We start from the raw sequence: 22,462 nt of genomic DNA on the forward strand, positions 1-22,462 counted from the left end.
AACGGAATACCCCTTCACATAGGGATGGCGAGACTGTTCCTCCATCCCTGTCACCTGAACCAGAGCCTATCCGCAACCTTACAAGTTGTGACGATTTGCTACGCGGCTGGCGAAACCCAAATGGCACCAGCCAATCAGCCAAGTGGGGAAAATTCCTGCCGTGCCCCTATCCCAACGACAGACGACACACGACGGCATAGCAAGATCAAGTGCGCAAGCCCTAAATATAGGGAGAGGTGGGCAGGTGTTCGGATGCACTCACCAAGAGAGAAAGCTCAGGGTCACGTACATTGGCATATATAGATCCCTTGATCCATTTGGCTAGTGTCCCATTGGTCAGATTAAACCCAGCATCAAGGGACCTACCCATTGGGTGTTGTGGCTATCCAATCGTACCCACCCACAACACAAGGGTTTGGTTGCCAGGTCTCACCGCAACAACACATGTCCTCTTTGCGGGAGGGCCCGATTTGACAAAACAACAACAGGGGTTCGTTGGGAGGATTTCCTGCCTATTTGGACTTTCCACCTCGGGGATCCCCAAACACCTTAAGTCGGGCCAGGTTTGTGTCTGCGAACACTTGGGAAACTTTTTTTGTCCACTCGTAAGAGAAACCTGCGTGTTCCACTGGGCTCGGTACGTGATCGAAGGGCTCCCTCTAGTGTCCCCCTGGGGCAACGACAGCAACACACACACACATATACACACACACCCAGGCCCACACACGTGTTCTTGATAAATCATCCTGCCAGCCCCAAACATGAGCCGGCCCTAGCGCCGCCGGTTCTCCGGTGCCGTCTTCAGCTTTGCAAAGTTTGACCCCGGTTTGCTGCAGACGGCGGACTCGTCTCCTCCCTGAACGCAACAGATCCGGAAGACGCGGTGGGGGGAAGGCTAATTAGGGCTCCTGCCTCCTGCATCAGAAGCCTGTAAGAGCCCTGGGGGATTTGGGGCTGCAAGCACGAGAAAGATATTTTATCAAGGGATATAATATTATTTTATCAAGGGCTATAATATAAATTCAGCAGGCCCTGGGCAAAGCAGAAGGGGGGGCGGCGGCGGCGGCTGCTGCAAGCGTAATAGCAAATAGTAAACGGACCAGCATGGTGAATCGGCTCGATTGCTGCAGGAGGAGGAGGAGGACGTTTCAAAAATTGATAAATTGCGAAGGGCATGCGAGAGTTAGGGAAAAGTGCAATAGTCACCGCCAAGCCCTGGGCGCTGCAGGGGTTGGGGGAGGTAGGGGATCTTTGTAAAGTATCATTGAGTAGGGAACTCACCCCGCAAGGCCTGCTAGGATAGACATGGGTGAGTCGATGGGTGCATAATACAGTAATAATTTAATTTAATTTAATAAATTTTATTATTTGCACCCCACCCATTAGCCTGGGTTGCCCCAGCCACTCTGGGAGGCTTCCAACATAGATAGAAGCATAATAAAACATCAGACATTAAAAACTGCACCGTGGCACCTGCCCTCTTACTGTGCCTGCCCTGAAAAAAGTTACAGGGTGCAAGGTTCTCTCCCATGCACAGCACACACTAGAGAGGGAGCTGGGCTTTAAATATTGCCCCCAAAAAGGCTTGTGAAAAGTTTGGGCCCTGCAAAGGGGTTGGGAGAGGGAGAACATTAGGAAGCAGGGGCAGCCAGGGCTTTTTTTCAGGCAGAACTTGCTGGAATTGAGTTCCTGTGCATCTCAGGTGGGCGCCATTGCCATTATGAGAGAACAAGGGTGAGTTCCAGCACCTCTTTTCATACAGGTGTTTGTAGGAGTAGAATATAAGCATTTCAAGGAGCCTGCTGTCCCTGCTTGTGACAGCTGTCTTTGCATACCTTTAGCTGATATGACTATGATCCTAACCCCGCTTGCTAGTGAGTAGGTTGCACCGAATTCAACAGGGCTTTTGTTTTGAGTAGGTATGCTTAGCACTGCATTGCACAGTAGCTTCAAATAAAGTGGAAGCGAAAAGAATCTCATGCAAAGCTTGGCAGAGTGGAAGCTGCAATCTTCAGCTGTTGTCTTGTCTGTACTGTAGATAGAATGGCTGATCCTTGTCCCCGTGAACCCTCCTCCTGCGACTGCTTCGTCTCTCTTCCCCCGGCCTCTGCGGCCAGAGAGGTCATATTTGGCAAGAATTCTGACCGGCCGAGGGATGAAGTCCAAGAGGTAGTCTATTTCCCAGCCGCAAGCCATGCCAAGGGGGCAAAGGTCCAGGTGAGCAGGCAGAACAGGAGCATGGAGTTGCATGTATGGGAGAGGGCCATGTTCTAGAAAGCAGTGGGGAGTTAGATCTCCAGCATATCTATTGCTGCAGTCCATCCTAAATCAGGGCACACAAACCACCCCCAATTACTGGCATATGCTGTCTCTTAAGAACAGAGTACTTTCCAAACAGTGGCCAGGTATGCAGGTAGCGCTAAGCCAAACTATGGTTTATCAAACTCTGGTTTAGCGCACTGGTCCTCAAACTTTTTTTCTCTGGGCCACACTTTCAGAATAAATATTTTGCTCATGCCACACCAAAATTTTGTTGATAAATGGAAAACAAAGAGATCGCAACTAGGATTGTCATCCGTATGACCTGAGGCTTTTTGTTCTCATTTTGAAAATACCAGTATTCTGCAAATCCATATTCTGCAAATAAAAACAGTTGCTTTAGACTCCACTGAAATGTTTAAATGCTTGGTTGCCCTTGAATCTCCCTGCCAAACTTGTCGTTATCTCCTGTGTGGCTTGCCATACTTGTTGAGAACTGCTGGTTTAGCATGAACATAGGGAGTCCATGGTCACTTTGCTTCTACTGCTTTGCTGTGCGCTAGCCTATGATTTGTCTTGCTCCAGACAAACCATGAACTGCAGCCAAGGATTGTTCCTCTTTGCATCTCATGGTCTGTCTGCAGGAGACAAACCATGAGCCCAGGTTTGGGCAGTGTGCTAAGCCAAACCATGGATTAGCTCACTGCAAAGAAGCAGGACCAGAGAAGGAGCAAAGCAGCCGTTTTCTTCCCTCAAGTAGCCTGCGCACTCGGCATTATGTGTGAATTGAGCCACTATTAGGAAAGAGGAGGCAGAATCTGTCCTTAATGCACTGCCAGCCCTGCCGTTCTGGAGTCCTGTGTTCCCCTCTGGGTACTACATTTTAAGAAGGACATCGGGAAATTGGAGTGGATGGCAAGTTTTGTTCACATTAGCACCTTGGAGCACAGTGAAGGTGTGTGTGTGTGTGTGGTCCCCCCCCCCCCGGATTTAAAAGCTCTTTTCGCCATAGCTGTTCGCATCAGCACAGCTTCATTAGTGTCAGATTGATTTCATCAGGGTGCTGATGGAGAGGGGATATATTTACCCTATGCAAAGATGAATTAGGAATGGCTTGAGAAACAGCGCATCGAACAGGGAAGCGTATCACTCTTTTTGTGTGTGTGAGCAAAACCACAAAAATAACGAAAGTACCAGCATGGGCTTTCATTTCAAAGGCTGCCTTTCTTCCCAGTGCACATATATTGAAGTGGACCAGGTTGAGAAGACCCATGCGGTCATTCTCAGCCGACCAGCCTGGCTCTGGGGAGCTGAGATGGGGGCCAACGAGCACGGGGTCTGCGTTGGCAATGAAGGGGTGTGGACCAAGGAGCCCGTGGCAGAGGAGGAAGCCTTGCTGGGCATGGATCTGGTCAGGTAAGAGGCAACATGTTGCGCGGCTGTGAATCATCAGCTTGTGCCGAAGTTTAACTTTCTGCTCCTCTGTAATCGCACGGCTGGTCATGAGCGTAGCCAGGATTTTTATTAGTGCGGCAAGTTTTCGTTAGCAGGTCTGAACTTCAGATTTGTATTGATTTAGGGGGGCAGCTGCCCCCTGCCCCCCTTGGCTACGCCCATGCCGCTGGCCCACATGGTGGCTGAGATCCTGTGCATGTTTCTGGACAAAGATGACTGGCCTTAGTTTTTGCGTCTGTATAATGGGAATGACAGTGAACACCCTCTCAACAATTGTTCTGAGAACTGGTGAGCTAAGAAGAGTTACAGCACTATAGTTGCTCATAATAGTGCCTTGGGAACACTATGGTTCACCTCCTTCAGCTCTCCGTTGATGCAGGAAAAGAGCATCCCTGGTAGGTTTGAAAACCTCCAGCGAAGGAGGGTCCACATTCCAAGGCAGTCTGTTCCACGATTAAACAGCTGGAATCATCAGGAAGTTCTTCCTAATCTATATATATATATAAATGTAAAAGGGGCATGTGGGTACGTTTCCACTTTCTGCCGAAACCGCTTGACTGATAGCGTTCAAATTTGCACACAACGTTCCATGCTACTGTGAAAGGAAGCATATACCGTTTGCGTAGACAGATGTCACACCTGTCCAAGGTAAAAAAAACCCAACCTCGTGTTTCAGAACTCACCCAAAAGTGCATGCTGGGGAAAATAAGCCAGAGGAAGTTGCAAAACAGCACCCTCTAGCGGCGGCTACACTGGTACTGCAGCTAGAAAACCTTCCCTCTCCACAGCACCTCAGCTTGCCTTTACAGACTTGGCCAAATGGAGGTAGGGACTCTCCTGGGTGGGTGCTGGGGGGGGAGGGGACGAAATAGGTCATGGGTCGGGACAGGGTGGGGGGAATCACAGGGATGAACCGGGGGGGAGGGGATGGGATAGGTCATGGGTCGGGACAGGGTGGAGGGAAACACAGGGATGAACCACAACGCGTGGCCGGGCCACCTAGTGTTTAATAAGAAAGCATTTCTTGTAATTTATTGTAATTGGTTCAGGTTCTGCCTTGTGGAACTGCAGAAAACATATTGCTTCATCATCTATATGACAGCCCATCAAATATTTGAAGGTGGCTATCATGTGTCTTTAATCTTTTTCCCCAGACTAAATAAGAATCGCAATAGTAAACGGTTGTAATTGGTGTCCTTTAAACCTGGGTCTCCCACAGTATCGGCAGATATTGGAAACTTGTTTATTTCTGGAGCCTTTTTAGTCCTGTTCAGTTACTTCAAAATTCCCGACTGGATGAACGAAAGAGTGTCAAATACTGTCTGACTTTTTAATAGCAACAAGTCACGGTTTGCAAATGACCTTACTTTAGAAAAATCCTTGGTTCGCCTAAAAGCCTCTTTAAAAAATCTATATTGAGAAAATGTATTGCTTTTTAAAGAATATTGTAATAAGTTCGGTGCATCAATTAGGGAAGAGCTGGTTAACCTGAGGGCTTTGAGCTGTTGCTGGACTACAACTCTCATCATCCCTGACCAGTGACTATGTTGGTTGGGGCTCATGGGAAGTGGAGTCGACGACGACTAGAGGGCCACTGAATAAAGTAGTTCACAGCCAGGTTTGCAGCGGCAGTAAAGGCTAAATAATTTATTTCAGGCTCAGTTTGGAGCGGAGTAAGAGTGCCCAGGAAGCAGTCCAGGTTATAACAGCCCTCCTGGAACGTTATGGCCAAGGGGGCAGTTGCAAGGAGGAGCCGACCCCCTTCATTTACCATAACACCTTCCTCCTTGCGGATCGCACTGAAGCCTGGGTTGTAGAAACAGCCGGTCAGTTTTGGGCGGCTCAGAGGATTCAAGGTGAGTGCATTGCAGAAAGAGATGATAGGACACCTTGTATCTTAACGGATACACAGAAATATCTGGCGTTGCTGTTTTGCAAACGGTCTGGGCTTTTGTTTGCTTGGTTTGCTGAGATTCCTAGTTCAAATTCTGCGCTGAGAAATGTTCAGTTCTGAACCCTGGGTGTGGTTAGAAGGGGTGTCTCCACCCCCGTCGTTCAGCCCAGACACGGAGGTCCAGTTCCGAGGGCCTTCTGGCAGTTCCCTCACTGCGAGAGAAGTGAAGTTACAGGGAACCAGGCAGAGGGCCTTCTCAGTAGTAGCACCCGCTCTGTGGAACGCCCTCCCATCAGGTGTCAAGGAAATAAACAACTCTCTGACTTTTAGAAGACATCTGAAGGCAACCCTTTTTAGGGAAGTTTTTACTGTTTGATGTTTTATCGTGTTTTTAATATTCTGTTGGGAACGTTAGGCTAGGACCTTGGATCTCCTTTGAGGAAAAAGGAGGTAGGTAATAATAATAATAATAATAATAATAATAATAATAATAATAATAATAATTTATTATTTATACCCTGCCCATCTGGCTGGGTTTCCCTGACTGTTAGGTCCAGTCAGGGACGACACTGGGGTTGTGGTGCTCATCTCGCATTATTGGTTGAGGGAGCCGGCATACAGCTTCTGGGTCATGTGGCCACCATGACTAAGCCGCTTCTGGCAAACTAGAGCAGCGCACAGAAACGCCGTTTACCTTCCCGCCGGAGTGGTCCCTATTTATCTACTTGCACTTTGACGTGCTTTCGAACTGCTAGGTTGGCAGGAGTTGGGACCGAACAACGGGAGCTCACCCCGTCGTGGGGTTCGAACCGCCGACCTTCTGATCGGCAAGCCCTAGGCTCTGCGGTTTAGACCACAGCACCACCCGCGTCCCTTATATGAATGTAATAAATAAATAAAAACCTCGGGCTGTTGAGATGTATTATGGGATTGTATTCCAGATTGGCTAAGCCCTTTTCAAACTTCCCGCTGGTTGAGCAGGATCTTCTTGTCTTTCCTCCCACCCTGCAGAAGGTGCCCGGAACATTTCCAACCAGCTGAGCATTGGCACCGATATCACGTCTGAGCATATGGGCCTCAGGCAGCATGCCCGGGAGCAGGGATGGTGGAATGGCCAAGGGGCGTTCAGCTTCCTGGAGGTGTTCTCTCTCACCCACCAGCCTGTGCGCATGGAGGCGGCCAAAGCTCGCTATTGTGCTGGCCAGCAGCTGCTGCGCCAACATTCAGGTGTGTATCCAAAATATGTAGAGGTGTAGGGGTTTGGAAGCTAAATCATTGGCTTCCAATGTGGTGTAGTGTGGTGTAGTGGTTAAGAGCGGTAGACTCGTAATCTGGGGAACCGGGTTCGTGTCTCTGCTCCTCCACATGCAGCTGCTGGGTGACCTTGGGCTAGTCACACTTCTCTGAAGTCTCTCAGCCCCACTCACCTCACACAGAGTGTTTGTTGTGGGGGAGGAAGGGAAAGGAGAATGTTGGTCGCTTTGAGACTCCTTCGGGTAGTGATAAAGCGGGATATCAAATCCAAACTACTACTCTTCTTCTTCTTCTTCTTCTTCTTCTTCTTCTTCTTCTTCTTCTTCTTCTTCTTCTTCTTCTTCTGTTTTCGAAATCATTTTTATTTGATTTTACAATCAAACATGTTTGATTTGAATATACATTAATCATGTATATTCAGGGGGTGGGGGTGATGGGAATGGGTGATGGGCTGATGGGAGTGGTAAACCTGTAGATGGCTGTTAACGACTGCTGATGACTGCAATTGGTCCTGGGGGGGGGGAGCAAGGGCTGAGGCGCTAAAGAAAGCTTGATTGATTGCGTTGGCACCGTAATAGAGCAAGCCTCCATCGGGTATTTGTGAATTCTGACACCTTGACTAGTTTGCCCCCTCTTCTGGTATTGGTACAGCATCTTCCTCTTTACTGATGTGTAGGGCAGATCACTGCAGAGACCATTATGACCATCTTGAGTGACAAGGCCAGCGGGATCTGCGTTGATTCGGAAGGTTTCTGCACCACGGGAAGCATGGTGTCTGTCCTGCCGCAGGATCCCCACCTGCCTTGCATCCACTTCTTCACGGCCACGCCAGACCCTTCCAGGTAAGCTGAAAGCTCCTGCTTCGTTAAAATTGGTGAGTGCACCTGCCAAGTTGAGAAGAGCCAACCAGAATAGCTATTGGAAGTGCATTTGTTATTTCAGGTGTGTTCCTTATTCCCCAGTAATTTATTGGAATGGGAAAGAGTTTTATGAGAACAAAATAACTGTGCCTTTTACAGTTACTGTCAGTATTTTATGCTTCATTTAATAGGTTCCCTTTTCTGCAGGACTTTCCAAAATATGCTTCCCCCCCCCCAGAAAGCTGTTTTTTTTTTGCCCCCTAACAATAGTTCGTATAGTTAAAGCTATGGTTTTCCCAGTAGTGATGTATGGAAGTGAGAGCTGGACCATAGAGAAGGCTGATCGCCGAAGAATTGATGCTTTTGAATTATGGTGCTGGAGGAGACTCTTGAGAGTCCCATGGACTGCAAGAAGATCAAACCTATCCATTCTGAAGGAAATCAGCCCTGAGTGCTCACTGGAAGGACAGATCGTGAAGCTGGGGCTCCAATACTTTGGCCACCTCATGAGAAGAGAAGAATCCTTGGGAAAGACCCTGATGTTGGGAAAGATTGAGGGCACTAGGAGAAGGGGACAACAGAGGACGAGATGGTTGGACAGTGTTCTCGAAGCTACGAACATGAGTTTGACCAAACTGTGGGAGGCAGTGCAAGACAGGAGTGCCTGGCGTGCTATGGTCCGTGGGGTCACGAAGAGTCGGACACGACTAAACGACTAAACAACAACAACAATAGTCTAGGACAGGTGATACTGAAATTAAACGATGAATAAAAGGAGTACAGTTGTACCTCGGCTCCCGAACACCTTGGGAGTTGAAACGTTCTGGCTCCCAAACGATTGAAAACCGGAAGTGTTTTCCAGTTTTCGAACGTTCTTTTGGAAGCCGAACATCCGACGGGGCTTCCATGGCTTCCGAAGCTGCGCTTTGGAAGTCAAACGTTTTGGAAGTCGAACGGACTTCCGGAACAGATTCCGTTCAACTTCCGAGGTATGACTGCATTCAAAAATCCTTACATCTCAAATTAAGAAAAATGGCAGTAAATCAGTGCGGACTCTTCTCAGGACATGAGTGCAATAACCCTCTCCATCAGCAACTGTGCTCCCCGGCAACTGTGAATCGGCAACCATGCTGACTCTAAAACTTGGAGGTTTGCATGCAGCCATCCTGACTAGTAGCCACTGGCGGCCTAATCCTGCATGACGTTGTCTAACCGTATTTTAAAATTTGTCCAAGTTGGTGGTCACCACTTTGAGCTTCAGAAAAGCAGCACATTGCATTTTTGTTTTAATTGTTTTTAGTTTTGGTGTTTTTTTAATAAATCATGTTGTCATGTTCATATCTTCCCTCTGTGTTTTAGAGGAACCGTTTGATTAAGAGTGTTGGGTGCAGTGTCCGAATCCTCTCTTCTCTCCTGCTCGGCAGGTCGATCTTCAAGCCCTTCATCTTCGTTCCCAACGTCACTTTCTTTCACCAAGTGCAATCGCCGACCTTTGGCGACAAAGACCCCGTCAGGGAGATGCCCAGGTTTCAGAGGCGGGTGGACCGACGCCACAATCTCTACAGGGAACACCAGTTAGTCCTGTACACCATGGACCACGATGAGGTGAAGCCTTGAAGAACCACTTGCAGTTACTGTAGATCAGGGCTGGGGAACTTATACCGCCTCCGGATGCTGTTGGACTACAACTCCACTAATTTCTGGCCCTTTCCCCCATGTTCTCATTCTGAACGCTTTCTTCTAGCCCAGCTCCTTGTCACCTGATATTTCCCAAACTGACTTAATTCCACTTTCCATGTTCTCTGAACTCCGCTCGTTGGCTGCCTTATTTCTAGCTCTCGCTTCCCGTACGCCTTTCAGTCTCTAATCACGTTCTTTCTCATTGTTTTTATTAAAGATTTTTGGGTTAGAAAAGTACATAACAGTCATACCTTGGATCCCGAACGCCTTGGTACTCGGACATTTTGGCTCCCGAACACCACAAACCCAGAAGTGACTGTTCCGGTTTGCGAACATTATTTGCAACCTGAAGGTCCGACTGGCTCCCTGGCTTCCGATTGGCTGCAGGACCTTCCTGCAGGCCAATCAGAAGCCGCACTTTAGATTCCAAACCTTTTGGAAGTCGAATGGACTTCCGGAACTGATTCCATTCGACTTCCAAGGTACGACTGTCCATCATCTCTGTTTTTAGATCATAAAGTCCTTTCTACAGAACGCCTCTAATCACTTTCCACCTGCTATTGTCCATTTCTTGTTGTTCTTTGTCTTCCCCTCTTTACCACCCAGGCAGGGTTTAAACAGCCCTGACTTGGGATGTGGTCCCACCCAGTTGTATCCCAATGCATTACCCCAGCTTTTCATGAAACCTTGTGGGTGAGCAAGCTGGCTTTCAAGTCCACCCTCCCACCCCCCAGATGACATCAACCATGAAGGGCAGCACCTGCCATGCCAGGGATGGGTGACAAATGAGTTATGGCAACGCCATAAGGTCCCCCATAGTTAACGCCTCCGTTCTTTCTCTCCCCCCCCCCCCCAGCATGAGCGCCAGAGACTCCAAGAGATTATGCAGAAATTTCAGCGGCAAACCCTGGAGGCCATGAAGAACCTGCTGGCAGGCTCCTTCACTCTGAAACCCCAGGAGCTGGCTGACCTCTTCTATGACTGTGTGGTCACAGAACTCACGTTATATAGACAGGAAGTTCCCTGTCGGGGCAGAGAGATGGAGGTTCGTTCCCGAGACCACTGAGAGTTCCATGTGTGAAACAAACCCTACCTGGATTATATGATACGATAAGGCTGCGTCTTTAAAAAAAACAAAACCTTAAAATTGTGGAGTTGGCAAATGCAGCCTTCAGAATTCATTGTTACTGCAAGAGTGAAGACTACGGGCATGGTTGTGGCTTTGAAAAGTCCATGAAGGCTGGTGGTTCTGAAATGTGGAGCAGCCTCTGCATTTTAAGGGCTACAGATAATAATAATAATAATAATAATAATAATAATAATAATAATAATTTATTATTTATACCCCACCCATCTGGTTGGTTTTCCCCAGCCACTCTGGGCGGCTTCCAACAGAAGAATAAAATAATCGATAAAAGATTAAAAGCCCCTCTAAACGGGGCTGCCTTCAGATGTCTTCTAAAAATCTGGTAGCTGTTTTTCTCTTTGACATCTGATGGGAGGGCGTTCCACAGGGCGGCGCCACTACCGAGAAGGCCCTCTGCCTGGTTCCCTGCAACTTGGCTTCTCAGGGAACAGCCAGAAGGCGCTCGGTGCTGGACCTCAGTGTCCGGGCAGAACGATGGGGGTGGAGACGCTCCTTCAGGTATACTGGACCGAGGCCATTTAGGGCTTTAAAGGACAGCGCCAACACTTTGAATTGTGCTCGGAAAAGGCCATCATGCAGGTGAAGGAAGAGAAACCAGTGGCCCTTCAGATGTTGTTGGACCATCATCTCCCACTAGTCCCCGATAGCATGGACAATGGCCCAGCTGATGGGAACTGTCGTCCAACAGTTGTGCTCGGAAACATACAAACAAGGGAAAGGGTAGTACTTTAGTGCACTTCTGGAATCTCCAACTGGCTACTGTCAGAAGCAATGTAGTGGAGCGAGATGAGGCCTTTTGGAATTGTTTGGCCTGAGCTGTTGCGGACGCATTAGATAGATCTCAGTCTGCAAGATAGATGGGTCTCTGTTTTAGTTTTTCACTTTGTTTTTAGTTTGGAGGGACCAAGAAAAATAATCTGGGAGAAGGGCTGTTCCCCCCCCCCAAAAAAAAAACAGAGAAACGGTCCTCCGAATTTTAACATCTGTCTGAGATATCCCAAACATTTTTTCTTAAAACAAGCCAAGATTCCAGCAAATGCTTCCAGTGTACTACTATTGTAGACACAGCACTACAGAATAACCTGTGAGATGTATATTCCTCTCTTATATTGCAGATGCTGCAATCCTGATTTTTTTTCTAGCTCTGTATCCTCAACCTTACCACCGTTCTCAATTGCTGAGATGATTTGAGATGGAGCTGCCTTCTAAACAGATATCCCAAACCTTTCAGAGGTTTGATGGTGCAAATCTATGATTAATCTGAACCTGCATATAGCACAAATACACTTGGGGAGATGACGCAAATTGCCTTTAAGAGGCATATGCAAGGTTGCAGACCTGCATCGTTATTTTGTTTCCTTGCCAAGTTTTTAAGCAGCTCCAAACTCCTAACAAGGAATTCTGAGCGGCCTCATAACTCTATACTTCCCAGGAATAGCTTTCACAGGTAAGGCTGTTTTCATCAAGTAGGTCAGAATTTCAACAGGCACCAAAAAAAAAAAAGCCTTCCTGCGTGTCCTTAGGAAGGAGCAAACCCCACTGGCCTGAGTAAACCCTGCAACTGGCTTCGCCCCTTGCACCCTTCACTTAGAGGACGTATTGCCTACAAGTTTCAGCAGAGGGCCTTTGTCAGTTTTCTGCCTCCTTGCCATGCCCCTCCACACTTAAAACAACCCATCTGTTGATTAGATTCAAGGAAGTATTGTATTTGTTTGTCAGAATCAAGCGCATATTAAAAACGGAAAAGCAAAATGATGCACTAATCATTTCTTTACTCCTTTGCTTGTGGTTTTCGTTACACCAGACCCCTCTCCCTTCGAAGTTTTCAGCTGTGTTGGACTCGAGGCTGCGGCCTTCCCCTTTGAGGGTCTTGGCCCCTTTTTGGGTGTTGGATTTGCCGTTTTCGAAAGGTTGGGAGGAGGGTGGTGGTGGTGATCGCTTTGGAGCACGCTCCCCTCTGGGGCTGCGGATATTTGTTCTGGTACACCGAATGGCCAGGGCGGCCTTTCACTTGTGTTGAACACCAGCTCTCTCAGATTCTGCATCTGCCTCAGCTCCTCCAAGCGGTCTTCGTATTCCCTCGCTTCCTCCTCCCTCCGCTGGGCTGAGTGGGCTCTAAACTCCTCACGGAGGTTAGCAAAGAAGTCTGCCAAATGAATAATAATAATAATAATAATAATAATAATAATTTTATTTATACCCCGCCCCGCCCCAGCCAAAACCGGGCTCAGGGTGGCTAACACCAATAGAATTACAATAAGACATAAAAGAAAAGAAAGCAATTAATTAAAAAACAGATTAAAATACAATATTAAAATTTAAAATGCAGCCTCGTTTTAAGTACTGTAGTCCATAAATCCAAACCATGAGGGAGGAAAACACAGGGGTCAGACTGAATCCAACCCAAAGGCCAGGCGGAACAGCTCTGTCTTGCAGGCCCTGCGGAAAGATGACAAATCCCGCAGGGCCCTGGTATCCTGTGAGAGAGCGTTCCACCAAGTTGGGGCCAATACTGAAAAGGCCCTGTCCCTAGTTGAGGCCAATCTAGCCACCTTATGGCTCGATTGAAGAGGATATAAGTAAAAAAGCAGGCGCACTGTGCTCTGGCACTGGATAAACACGTCCCCGCCAATTCCTTTTCCCACTGTCCATTCCCAGCAGATGTGCAGCAGGAATCTGTGATTTCCCAGGGGATTTTTTTTTTAAAAGGGCAACAGTGTGTGCACTCTTGGCCAAAATATTAATTATTTGCAATTACATGGAGTCTGCATCATCCGGAAGACACTTGCTCGAGAGGCACAGGGAGCTCTGCAGCAGCAGCTGCCTCCAGAATGAGCACAGAGTGTTCCTTTATGTGGGGATGACTAGTGGAACCCCACAAGTTTTTGACTAGTGTGTGTCACTGGAACGACTGCCCTTTCGGCCTCGGAACCAGCTTAGGCAGGAAGTTGGAGAGTCGCTCAAATTTCCTGTACTTAATTATCCCAGGGACATGAGGCAGTTGCTCTGCTGAAACTGTGGAGTGCTAGGTCTGGTCAGTCCATAAATGGGGAGACCCTCTGGGAATGCTACGTAGAGTTCCATACCAGAGAGAAGTGACATACTGTGTATAAATGTAACAACTGTTAATGAGCGTCGCTTTATAAACTTACACATGGCATCTTATTTATTTGATTTATATATAGACCGCCAAAAATCTCAGGGCAGTTCACAAGATGAAAACATTTTATTTATTCACCAGATAATAACATTTATTTTGTTGAAACCAACAGAACAAGAGCCCTTCCCTCCCACAAACACATTGAAAAGGCTGTAGAATATTAAACAGCCAAAGGCTGGGGAGGAGAGGAATGTTTTCGCCTGGCGCCTAAATAATAATAATAATTATTTATTATTTATAACCCGCCCATCTGGCTGGGTTTCCCCAGCCACTCTGGGCGGCTTCCAACCGAATATTAAAAACAATACAGCATCAAACATTAAAAACTTCCTTAAACAGGGCTGCCTTCAGTTGTCTTAAAAGTAAAATAATTGCTTATTGCCTTGACATTTGCTGGGAGGGCGTTCCACAGGGCGGGTGCCACTACCGAGAAGGCCCTCTGTCTGGTTCCCTGTAACCTCACTTCTTGCAATGAGGGAACCGCCAGAAGGCCCTCGGTGCTGGACCTCCGTGTCTGGGCTGAACGGCGGGGGTGGAGACGCCCCTTCTAACCACACCCAGGGTTCAGAACTGAACATTTCTCAGCGCGGAATTTGAACTAGGAATCTCAGCAAACCAAGCAAACAAAAGCCCTGTTCGGTCATGAATGTGCCAGGCGACCCTCCCTGGGGAAAGCATTCCACAAATGGGGAGCCACTGCAGAAAAGGCCCGTTCTTGTGTTGCCACCCTCCAGACCTCACGTGGTAGAGGCAGCATGCAAAGAAGGTCCTTAGTCCCCGATGTTCCTAACACCTAAAACCTGGCCTGGAAAATTGGGGGGTACCTTTTTCTACGCTCAGGGGTGCAGCGAGATCAGACCAATCTTCGTCGCTGTCTTCTGAACTGCCCTCCTCTTCTTCTTCAGTTTGGAGGCTGACTTTCAGATTGGGAACACCCTGCGTATCCAGTTCTTTCAGATGGGGCAGAGCTGCCAACACGCGCTCCCTTGGGATGGCCAGAAGGAAGGAAGAGTTCTCAAGCTGGGGGTCAAACAGAACAGCTCCCATCTCCAAAGCCCATGGCAGCCCCCTAGTGAGGTGGGGCTAAAGTTGCTAAAGGAGAGGCAAACTTCCTGGATGCACCCGTTTCTTGGGCACTTGAATGAAGAATCGGACACAGAGGCCTTCTCCCCCCCACTCCTAAAAGAGCTGCTAGAAGCCATGCTGTTGTTGCTTAGAAAGCCCTGCCACCGCTTCCCACACCTCCCATCAATTCTGATCCTTCCCTTGACTTTTTCCTATGGTACTGTGCATGGAAACCTCCATTCCTGCAGGACGCCCAGGCAACAGGCAGGCAATGTCCCAGAGATGGGGCAAGGTATGCCAACACAGGGAACCAGATGGGGGAGGTTGCACTCTTCATCATCCCTCACCTGTAGGTTCTACATGGGTACGATGCACATGCATAAAACTATTGGGTGGGATATTATGCAGGAGAGTGGATCGATTCTTGCCTTTACCTGTAACTGTTCTGCTTAGTGCATTCGTTTCCTCTCAGGTCAAGGATCACGAGGCTCCGGGGCAGCTCATCTGTACAGAAAATTAGGCAGAACCAGGGGAGCTGATGGGAACAAATGCAAACTGGATACAGGATGCGGTGCTGGCTTATTCAAGTTTAGCACATGAAGCAAAACATGGGGGATGAGCTCCTTTTTTACATGGGACAGCTGCCTTTCTGGTACAGTCAAACCTTGGTTCTCGAACGGCACTTAGTTGACGAACAAATAAGCTCCCGAACGCCAAAAACCCAGAAGTAAGTATTCTGGGTGGTTTTGAACATTTTTCAGAAGCCAAACATCCAACGCGGCTTCCGCTTGAGTGCAGGAAGCACTTGCAGCCAATTGGAAGCCTCGCCTTGGTTTCTGAACGTTCCGAGAGTCGAGTGGACTTCTGGAACGGATTAAATTTGAGAACCGAGGTACCACTGTACTAGCTTCTGAGGCTAAAATAAGGGTGGCAAACAGATCTGATCTGTCAACCCAGTGGGAAATTCACCTGCACAAGAGAATTTGAGTTGGCCAGGGGTACTGGATTTCATGAGGGATTTTGTTTTCTTTTGTTATTTATGCACAGAGTACTCCTAGCCCAGTGTTTTATTAGTCAAATTGGCTGGATAAGCAGCCAGCCGGTTTGATTTAGTCTTAATACACATCGGAGTAGACGGATGGGTGAGTTGTTTTCCACAATGGAGCCTTGGGAGACTTGATACTCCACAAGAGAGTATTGCAGGTGGGGAAGCTGAGTGTAGGAAAAGTTGTACCTGTGTCCAGTGTTTCAATGCGGTTCTGTGAGAGATCCAGAAACTGCAGCTTCAGGAGAGGTTGGAGGTTCTCCACTTGGCTAATGCGGTTCCCGGCTAATGTCAGAAAACTGCAGTTGCATGAGAACACAATAGGAGGAGGAGGAGGAGAGATCCAGGAGACCAAAGATGACTCTGCCTTCTAGAGAAGGGGAACTGCACATTGAAGCTGTGATCTACTTCTCACTGGGCAGCAGGAAAGAGTTGTGATGCAACTCTCAAGGCCGGATGCAGTCAGCATCTTTCCCCTTCACTCTCCTTTATTCCCTGCACTGGTTTGAAATTAGCAATGCACTTCTGCTCCTCACAATTAAAACTCCCTGTACCTTTGCTCCTGATGATGGAAGCATAAAAATATCCCCTCCACAACGAAAACCAGCACACCAGGGAGAAGGCCTTTAGCCTATATTCTCTACATGGTGGGAATAATACCTCTTACCTCTCTGGGCAGGTCCACGTCATACATTTAAAGAACATTAAGGAACACGGGTGGCGCTGTGGGTTAAACCACAGAGCCTAGGGCTTGCCGATCGGAAGGTCGGCGGTTTGAATCCCCATGACAGGGTGAGCTCCCGTTGCTCGGTCCCTGCTCATGCCAACCTAGCAGTTTGAAAGCATGTCAGAGTGCAAGTAGATAAATAGGTACCGCTACAGCGGGAAGGTAAACGGCGTTTCTGTGTGCTGCTCTGCTTCGCCAGAAGCGGCTTAGTCATGCTGGCCACATGACCCGGAAGCTGTACGCCGGCTCCCTCGACCAATAACGCGAGATGAGCACCGCAACCTCAGAGTCGTCCGCGGCTGGACTTAACGGTCAGGGGTCCCTTCACCTTTAACGCATATTTTGGAGAAGCCAAGTGCTTTAAATGTGTATCGAATGTTATTTAAATGGGAACTGTATTTCCCATGATTCTTTGGGGGAAGTCATGTGCTTTAAATGAGCTTTGGGTGTACTTAACATGTATGGTGTGGATCCTCTAACTCATCTTTGGTTGGCCGCCTTGTCTCTTCTGACTCTGCTCCCGGTTGTCTTCTGCCATGATCCTCCCTAAGCATCACAGCCTTCCTGCTCTGTTCATCAAACTACTTATTCCTCCTTCAGGACCCACTACTTGAACAAAATATTGACTCCCCAGTTGGCTTGATTTAGAAGCGGTTGAAATTCTCTAACTTCCACACAAAATGTCCTTTTAAAGGTAGGAAGGGAGGTTGGTAGGTAGGTAGGCAGGTAGGTAGGTAGGTAGATACAGACGTATGCCTTGGAAGTTGAACGGAATCCATTCCGGAAGTCTGTTTGACTTCCAAAATGTTTGTCTTCCAAGGCACGGCTTCCGAGTGGCTGCAGGAGCATCCTGCAGCCAATCTGAAGCTACGGAAGCCGCGTTGGATGTTCGGCTTCCGAAAATCATTTGAAAACCGGAACAATCACTGTATAATGTTGGGAAAACAAGTAATATCACTTACGTCAAGTTTGGAAAGCAGCTCAAGTTCTCAATTTTCTCTATTTGGTTCTAAAATGAAATTAACATTAATCAGCTTCCGAACCTCTGAATAATGGAGCCCATGAATGCACACACAAACACTTTTTTTCCTCCCTGTGTTCCTGGTTCAGTACTCCTTCAACACACAACCAAAGTTTTTCACGGTGTCCTTGAACTTGGGCCGATGCCTTTCTCTTGGGATATTTCTACTCTAACTGACCAGGCTTTGACAGGGCCCCATCTTTTCAAGAGAATGTTGTTGTATCATGGCAGTGAACGGCGCAGTGACATGTTTTACCTGTTGCAGGTAGAGGCTGTGGACCTGCTCTAAACCTTGCAGATTTGCGATGCAGCTAATTCTCTCTCTGTCTAGCCGGAGGGAATGAAGAGAAGTCAAGGCTTGGGATCTAAAAGGAAGAGACGTTTATCAGAAATCAGCACCACATCTCCTCTCCTTCCACCCCTGAATATTATCACCATCTGAATGAAAGCTCAATGCATAAGATACTCACATACTCTCCGGGGACTCTTTCTCCACTGGAATGTTCAGGTTCCTCTGAGCAATGAGGGATTTCGTCATACTCACTCCTCCTATGGGGAGAGAACTTCTGTGAGTTATCTGAAAGCAAAACCACTGGAATTCCCTTTAGATCGCAAAGCCAGGTGATATTTAGCTATCAATTCACTTGAAGTGCCATATTAGACCAAGGGTAGTAATAAAAAAAATAAGCACGTCTTCTAAAGGCTCAAATCGCTTCCTATTCATTGACTTCATGATGCTGTAGGGTTCCCCTATTTTGAAGAGCAAAAAAGAGGACACATCTGTCGACTTCTACATTTAACTATGGCTCACTATGACAACCCTACCCATGAAAAAAGGACGTGTCCTGGAAAAAAGAAGACATATGGCAACTCTATGCAGGGATGGGCAGAACATAATTTGTAGTTCAGTGTTGGGACTAGTCATTTTTAGTGGATCACCTGGCACCTGTTGGTTGCTGGGATTCTGCTAAGGAAGCTTATGTAAGTGGACTTTGATGTGATCTCTCAAGGCTCTGACTACATTCATATGATTTTAAGGAAGAGACTGAGTGCATATTTGCATATTCAGACACTTAACGTTGATTAGTTATGCCTGCGCATTCTCATTAAAAACAGAACCAGAAAAACTGACATCAGCACACCCCTCCATCGGTTGGCAAGACTGAACAACCATCTTCCTTTCTCCTCTGAACAGAGGAACGTTGCAAGACCTGTTCTCTGAGCAAATGCAGCAGTGGTTGACGTAGGCAGTTCTGCCTCAGCCATTTTGTGCATTTTGTGAGCCCGTGTGGTGTAGTGGTTAAGAGCGGTAGACTTGTAATCTGGGGAACCGGGTTCGCGTCTCCGCTCCTCCACATGCAGCTGCTGGGTGACCTTGGGCTAGTCACACTTCTCTGAAGTCTCTCAGCCCCACCCACCTCACAGAGTGTTTGTTGTGGGGGAGGAGGGGAAAGGAGATTGTTAGCTGCTTTGAGACTCCTTCGGGCAGTGATAAACGGGATATCAAATCCAAACTCTTTTCTTCTTCTTCTTCTTCTTCTTCTTCTTCTTCTCCTCCTCCTCCTCCTCCTCCTCCTCCTCCTCCTCCTCCTCCTCCTCCTATCTCATGCTCCCATGGCAGCCATATTGTGACTGGCACCCATGACGCTTTCTTAAAATCAGGGCCGTCTTAAGCGCCCCTGGCGCCATGGTGCGCCGGATCTCTCCGGCGCCCTTCCGCCCCGTTTCCCAGCGCGGTGGGCGGGTGGCCCCGGCGCTGCTGCGCGGCGGGCGAGCGGGCAGGCACAGCGCGATCTCTCCGGCGACCTTCCGCCCCATTTCCCAGCGCGGTGGGTGGGTGGCCCCGGCGCTGCTGCATGGCGGGCGGGCAGGCACAGCGCGATCTCTCCGGTGCTCTCCCGCCCCGTTTCCCAGCGCGGTGGGCAGGTGGGCACCCTGCGCAGCGGACCGGCGGACCGGCCGGCCAGCGGGCGGGCGCAGCTCACGGCGCCCTCCTGGCGGGCCGGCGCCATGGTGCCCTGCGCCACCGGGGGTCTACGTGCTTAAAATTCCAACTGTGCCCACTGTCTCAAAAAGGACTGAGCTTCCACAGCCGCTGCCCATCATGAACCATAATTTGCAAGATCGGCAGCAACAACAGCAGATACGTTCTATGCCAGAGATATTCTTAGTCTCTTGTTAATGATGCCATTTTAAATGTGCATTTTATATTTTACGTTCTTTAGTAATGTTTTCTTTTGAGGTGTTATTATGATTAATTTGTTTGTTAGCTTTGCTGTGTTAAAGGTGCATTTTGCACTTGACCTCCTTTGTAATGTTTTCTTTTGAAATCTTCAAAACAACATTTTTGTTTCCCATTAATTGCATTGCTTCAGATGTATGCTTTATATCTGACTTTCTTCTGTACTGTGGATTGTTTTATTTGACATTTTAATGTAGGTTGTAAATCGCTTTGAGGTTTTTTTCCTTAAAAATATAAAGTGGGATAGAAATTAATAATAATAATAATAATAATAATAATAATAGTCCTATAATACAATGCACTGACAATCAAAAGGATTCTAATTTTAAAGTTCAGCTAGTTTTGTGCATTAGCTCTTAAATGCAAACTTGTTTAATATTTATAATGGAAATCAAGTAAGATCTAACAAATTATTAAGAGCATTTGGCACAGGAGAGAACCTGGAGCACCCATAATGTTGATAAAGGAGGTTTCCACCTGCTGAATTTCTCCTCCTCCCCAAAAGCCAATCCTACACAGATATAGTTGTGGGTGTCTATGTAGAATTCATCATACGAAAGGCTAGACTGGATGAATCCCAAGCCGGAATGAAGACTGCCGGAAGAAATGTCAACAACCTCAAATATGCAGATGACACAACTTTGATGGCAGAAAGTAAGGAGGTATTAAAGAACCTCTTAATGAGGGTGAAAGAGGAGAGCACAAAATATGGTCTGAAGCTCAGTCAACATCAAAAAAACCAAGACCATGGCCACTGGTCCCATCACATCCTGGCAAATAGAGGGGGAAGAAATGGAGGCAGTGAGATATCTTACTTTCTTGCGCTCCATGATCACTGCAGATAGTGACAGCAGTCAGGAAATTAAAAGACCCCTGCTTCTTGGGAGAAAAACGATGATAAACCTAGACAGCATCTTAAAAAGCAGAGACATCACGTTGCCGACATAGGTCCGTATAGTTAAAGCCATGGTTTTCCCAGTAGTGATGTATGGAAGTGAGAGCTGGACCATAAAGAAGGCTGATCGCTGAAGGATTGATGCTTCTGAATTATGGTGCTGGAGGAGACTCTTGAGAGTCCCATGGACTGCAAGAAGATCAGACCTACCCATTCTTAAGGAAATCAGCCCTGAGTGCTCACTAGAAGGTCAGATCCTGAAGCTGAGGCTCCAATACTTTGGCCACCTCATGAGAAGAGAAGACTCCCTGGAAAAGACCCTGATGTTGGGAAAGATTGAGGGCACAAGGAGAAGGGGACGACAGAGGACGAGATGGTTGGACAGTGTTCTCGAAGCCATGAACATGAGTTTGACCAAACTGCGGGAGGCAGTGCAAGACAGGAGTGCCTGGCATGCTCTGGTCCATGGGGTCACGAAGAGTCGGACACGACTAAATGACTAAACCAGGCATCCCCAAACTGTGGCCCTCCAGATGTTTTGGACTACAGTTCCCATCATCCCTGACCACTGGTCCTCTTAGCTAGGGATCATGGGAGTTGTAGGCCAAAACATCTGGAGGGCCACAGTTTGGGGATGCCTGGACTAAACAAAAAAAAAGAGTACCTGTACATATATAACACACAGACAACCAGCCCCACTTAGGGGTTAAGGCACCTTCAGACATGATTACTCACCTCCTGACATCATTGATGAAAAGAGTCACCAGCCGGGATACCTTGACCACACCACTCCCAGGAATGCAACAGCCCTATCTATGCTGAGTGTGAGGCACCCTGGGAATTTGTGGTGCTGTGCGGCGGGGAGGAGGAGGAGAAGGGAACCTGAAGCAGCTACAGTTTGGAAATCTCCATAGCAACTGTTCGTAACTAGTGTCAAGGTCGTCCTGGCAACAAGCCCTAGGAGCGAGGACTGGAGGGGAGAAACGGCCTTAGCAGCAGCAGCAGCAGCAACTTGGAGGTTGCCTAGCAACGGGTGGGAAGTCGCGGGATCTCTTTAGCAACAGGCAGAGAGGATGTTGTGGGATTTCCCCTTAGGAAGGCGTGGAAGGGTTCCGCGGTCTCCCCTTCGAAGTGGCCGTGTGGCAACTGGGGGGGGGGGAGAGAGAGAGGAGGGTGATTTGTGGGGATAGCGCAGTGCCCTTTTGGGCAAGAGCTTGCAGCAGGATTCTCCCTAGCCAGGAGAGTGCATGCATTGGGGTATCTTTCTCCTGAGGGATGTTAGACGGCTTGCGGGGCATCCTTTGCAAAGCCTCAAAGGCTTGAGAAGGGGGTCTTCCGAGTTGCACCTTGAGGAGAGGGGGCACCCCGGTCCGAATGAGGCCTTAAGCAACACCTGGAGGGGGGGTCTTGAGGAAGGGTCTCAGCTGCAGCGAGAGACGGGGCGGGAGGGTCTCGGTGAGATTTATTTCTTTTCTTTTCTTGAAGAACAGCTTGGCGCGTTTAGGGGGGGTTGATGGAGGAAGTCGTGAAGTCTTGCCTTAGCAACAACAAGGGAGGGCTTCTGGGAAATAAAAGCCCCCCGCCTTTCGCTTCTATGAAGCAATTGTGAAGCAGGAGATCGCACGTAACCCGTTGCTAATACGGTAGCCAGGAGGTTTCTTTTTCCTTGTCAGGCTTCATAAGGGGGGAAAAAGGGTTCCTTCTCCTTTAAACCTCCGCACCGCCCACCCAAGGAGGAGCTTTCATCTCCATCCCATA

The 22,462-nt window shown here is 48.1% G+C and overlaps 2 protein-coding genes across 5 annotated transcripts; one reads left to right on the forward strand and one right to left on the reverse strand.

Annotated features, from left to right (window-relative positions):
* The first annotated feature begins 783 nt into the window (after positions 1-783).
* Positions 784-12,301, forward strand: SCRN2 (secernin 2). 4 transcript variants are annotated; one of them, XM_088654918.1, is made up of 9 exons: positions 784-930; positions 2,039-2,217; positions 3,494-3,675; positions 5,371-5,570; positions 6,620-6,835; positions 7,539-7,704; positions 9,147-9,327; positions 10,259-10,447; positions 11,665-12,301. In XM_088654918.1, the coding sequence occupies exons 2-9, from the start codon at positions 2,044-2,046 to the stop codon at positions 11,677-11,679; spliced, it is 1,323 nt and encodes a 440-aa protein (XP_088511044.1). In that variant the 5' UTR covers positions 784-930; positions 2,039-2,043; the 3' UTR covers positions 11,680-12,301. The 4 variants fall into 4 exon arrangements, with proteins under 4 accessions (XP_088511044.1, XP_060137423.1, XP_088511045.1 ...); XM_060281440.2 differs by lacking the exon at positions 11,665-12,301 and having other exon boundaries at positions 790-930; positions 10,259-10,541; XM_060281439.2 differs by lacking the exons at positions 784-930; positions 11,665-12,301 and adding an exon at positions 1,633-1,734 and having other exon boundaries at positions 10,259-10,541.
* A 2-nt stretch (positions 12,302-12,303) lies between these two features.
* Positions 12,304-22,354, reverse strand: LRRC46 (leucine rich repeat containing 46). The gene is made up of 8 exons (XM_035135950.3): positions 21,440-22,354; positions 18,038-18,116; positions 17,824-17,932; positions 17,509-17,555; positions 16,009-16,118; positions 15,209-15,278; positions 14,534-14,694; positions 12,304-12,695 (listed from the first exon to the last, which is right to left on the reverse strand). The coding sequence occupies exons 1-8, from the start codon at positions 21,450-21,452 to the stop codon at positions 12,313-12,315; spliced, it is 972 nt and encodes a 323-aa protein (XP_034991841.1). The 5' UTR covers positions 21,453-22,354; the 3' UTR covers positions 12,304-12,312.
* Positions 22,355-22,462: the final 108 nt, after the last annotated feature.

The sequence above is a fragment of the Zootoca vivipara genome, chromosome 12 (genome assembly GCF_965207765.1).
Source record: "Zootoca vivipara chromosome 12, rZooViv2.hap1.1, whole genome shotgun sequence".
Classification (NCBI taxonomy): domain Eukaryota; kingdom Metazoa; phylum Chordata; class Lepidosauria; order Squamata; family Lacertidae; genus Zootoca; species Zootoca vivipara.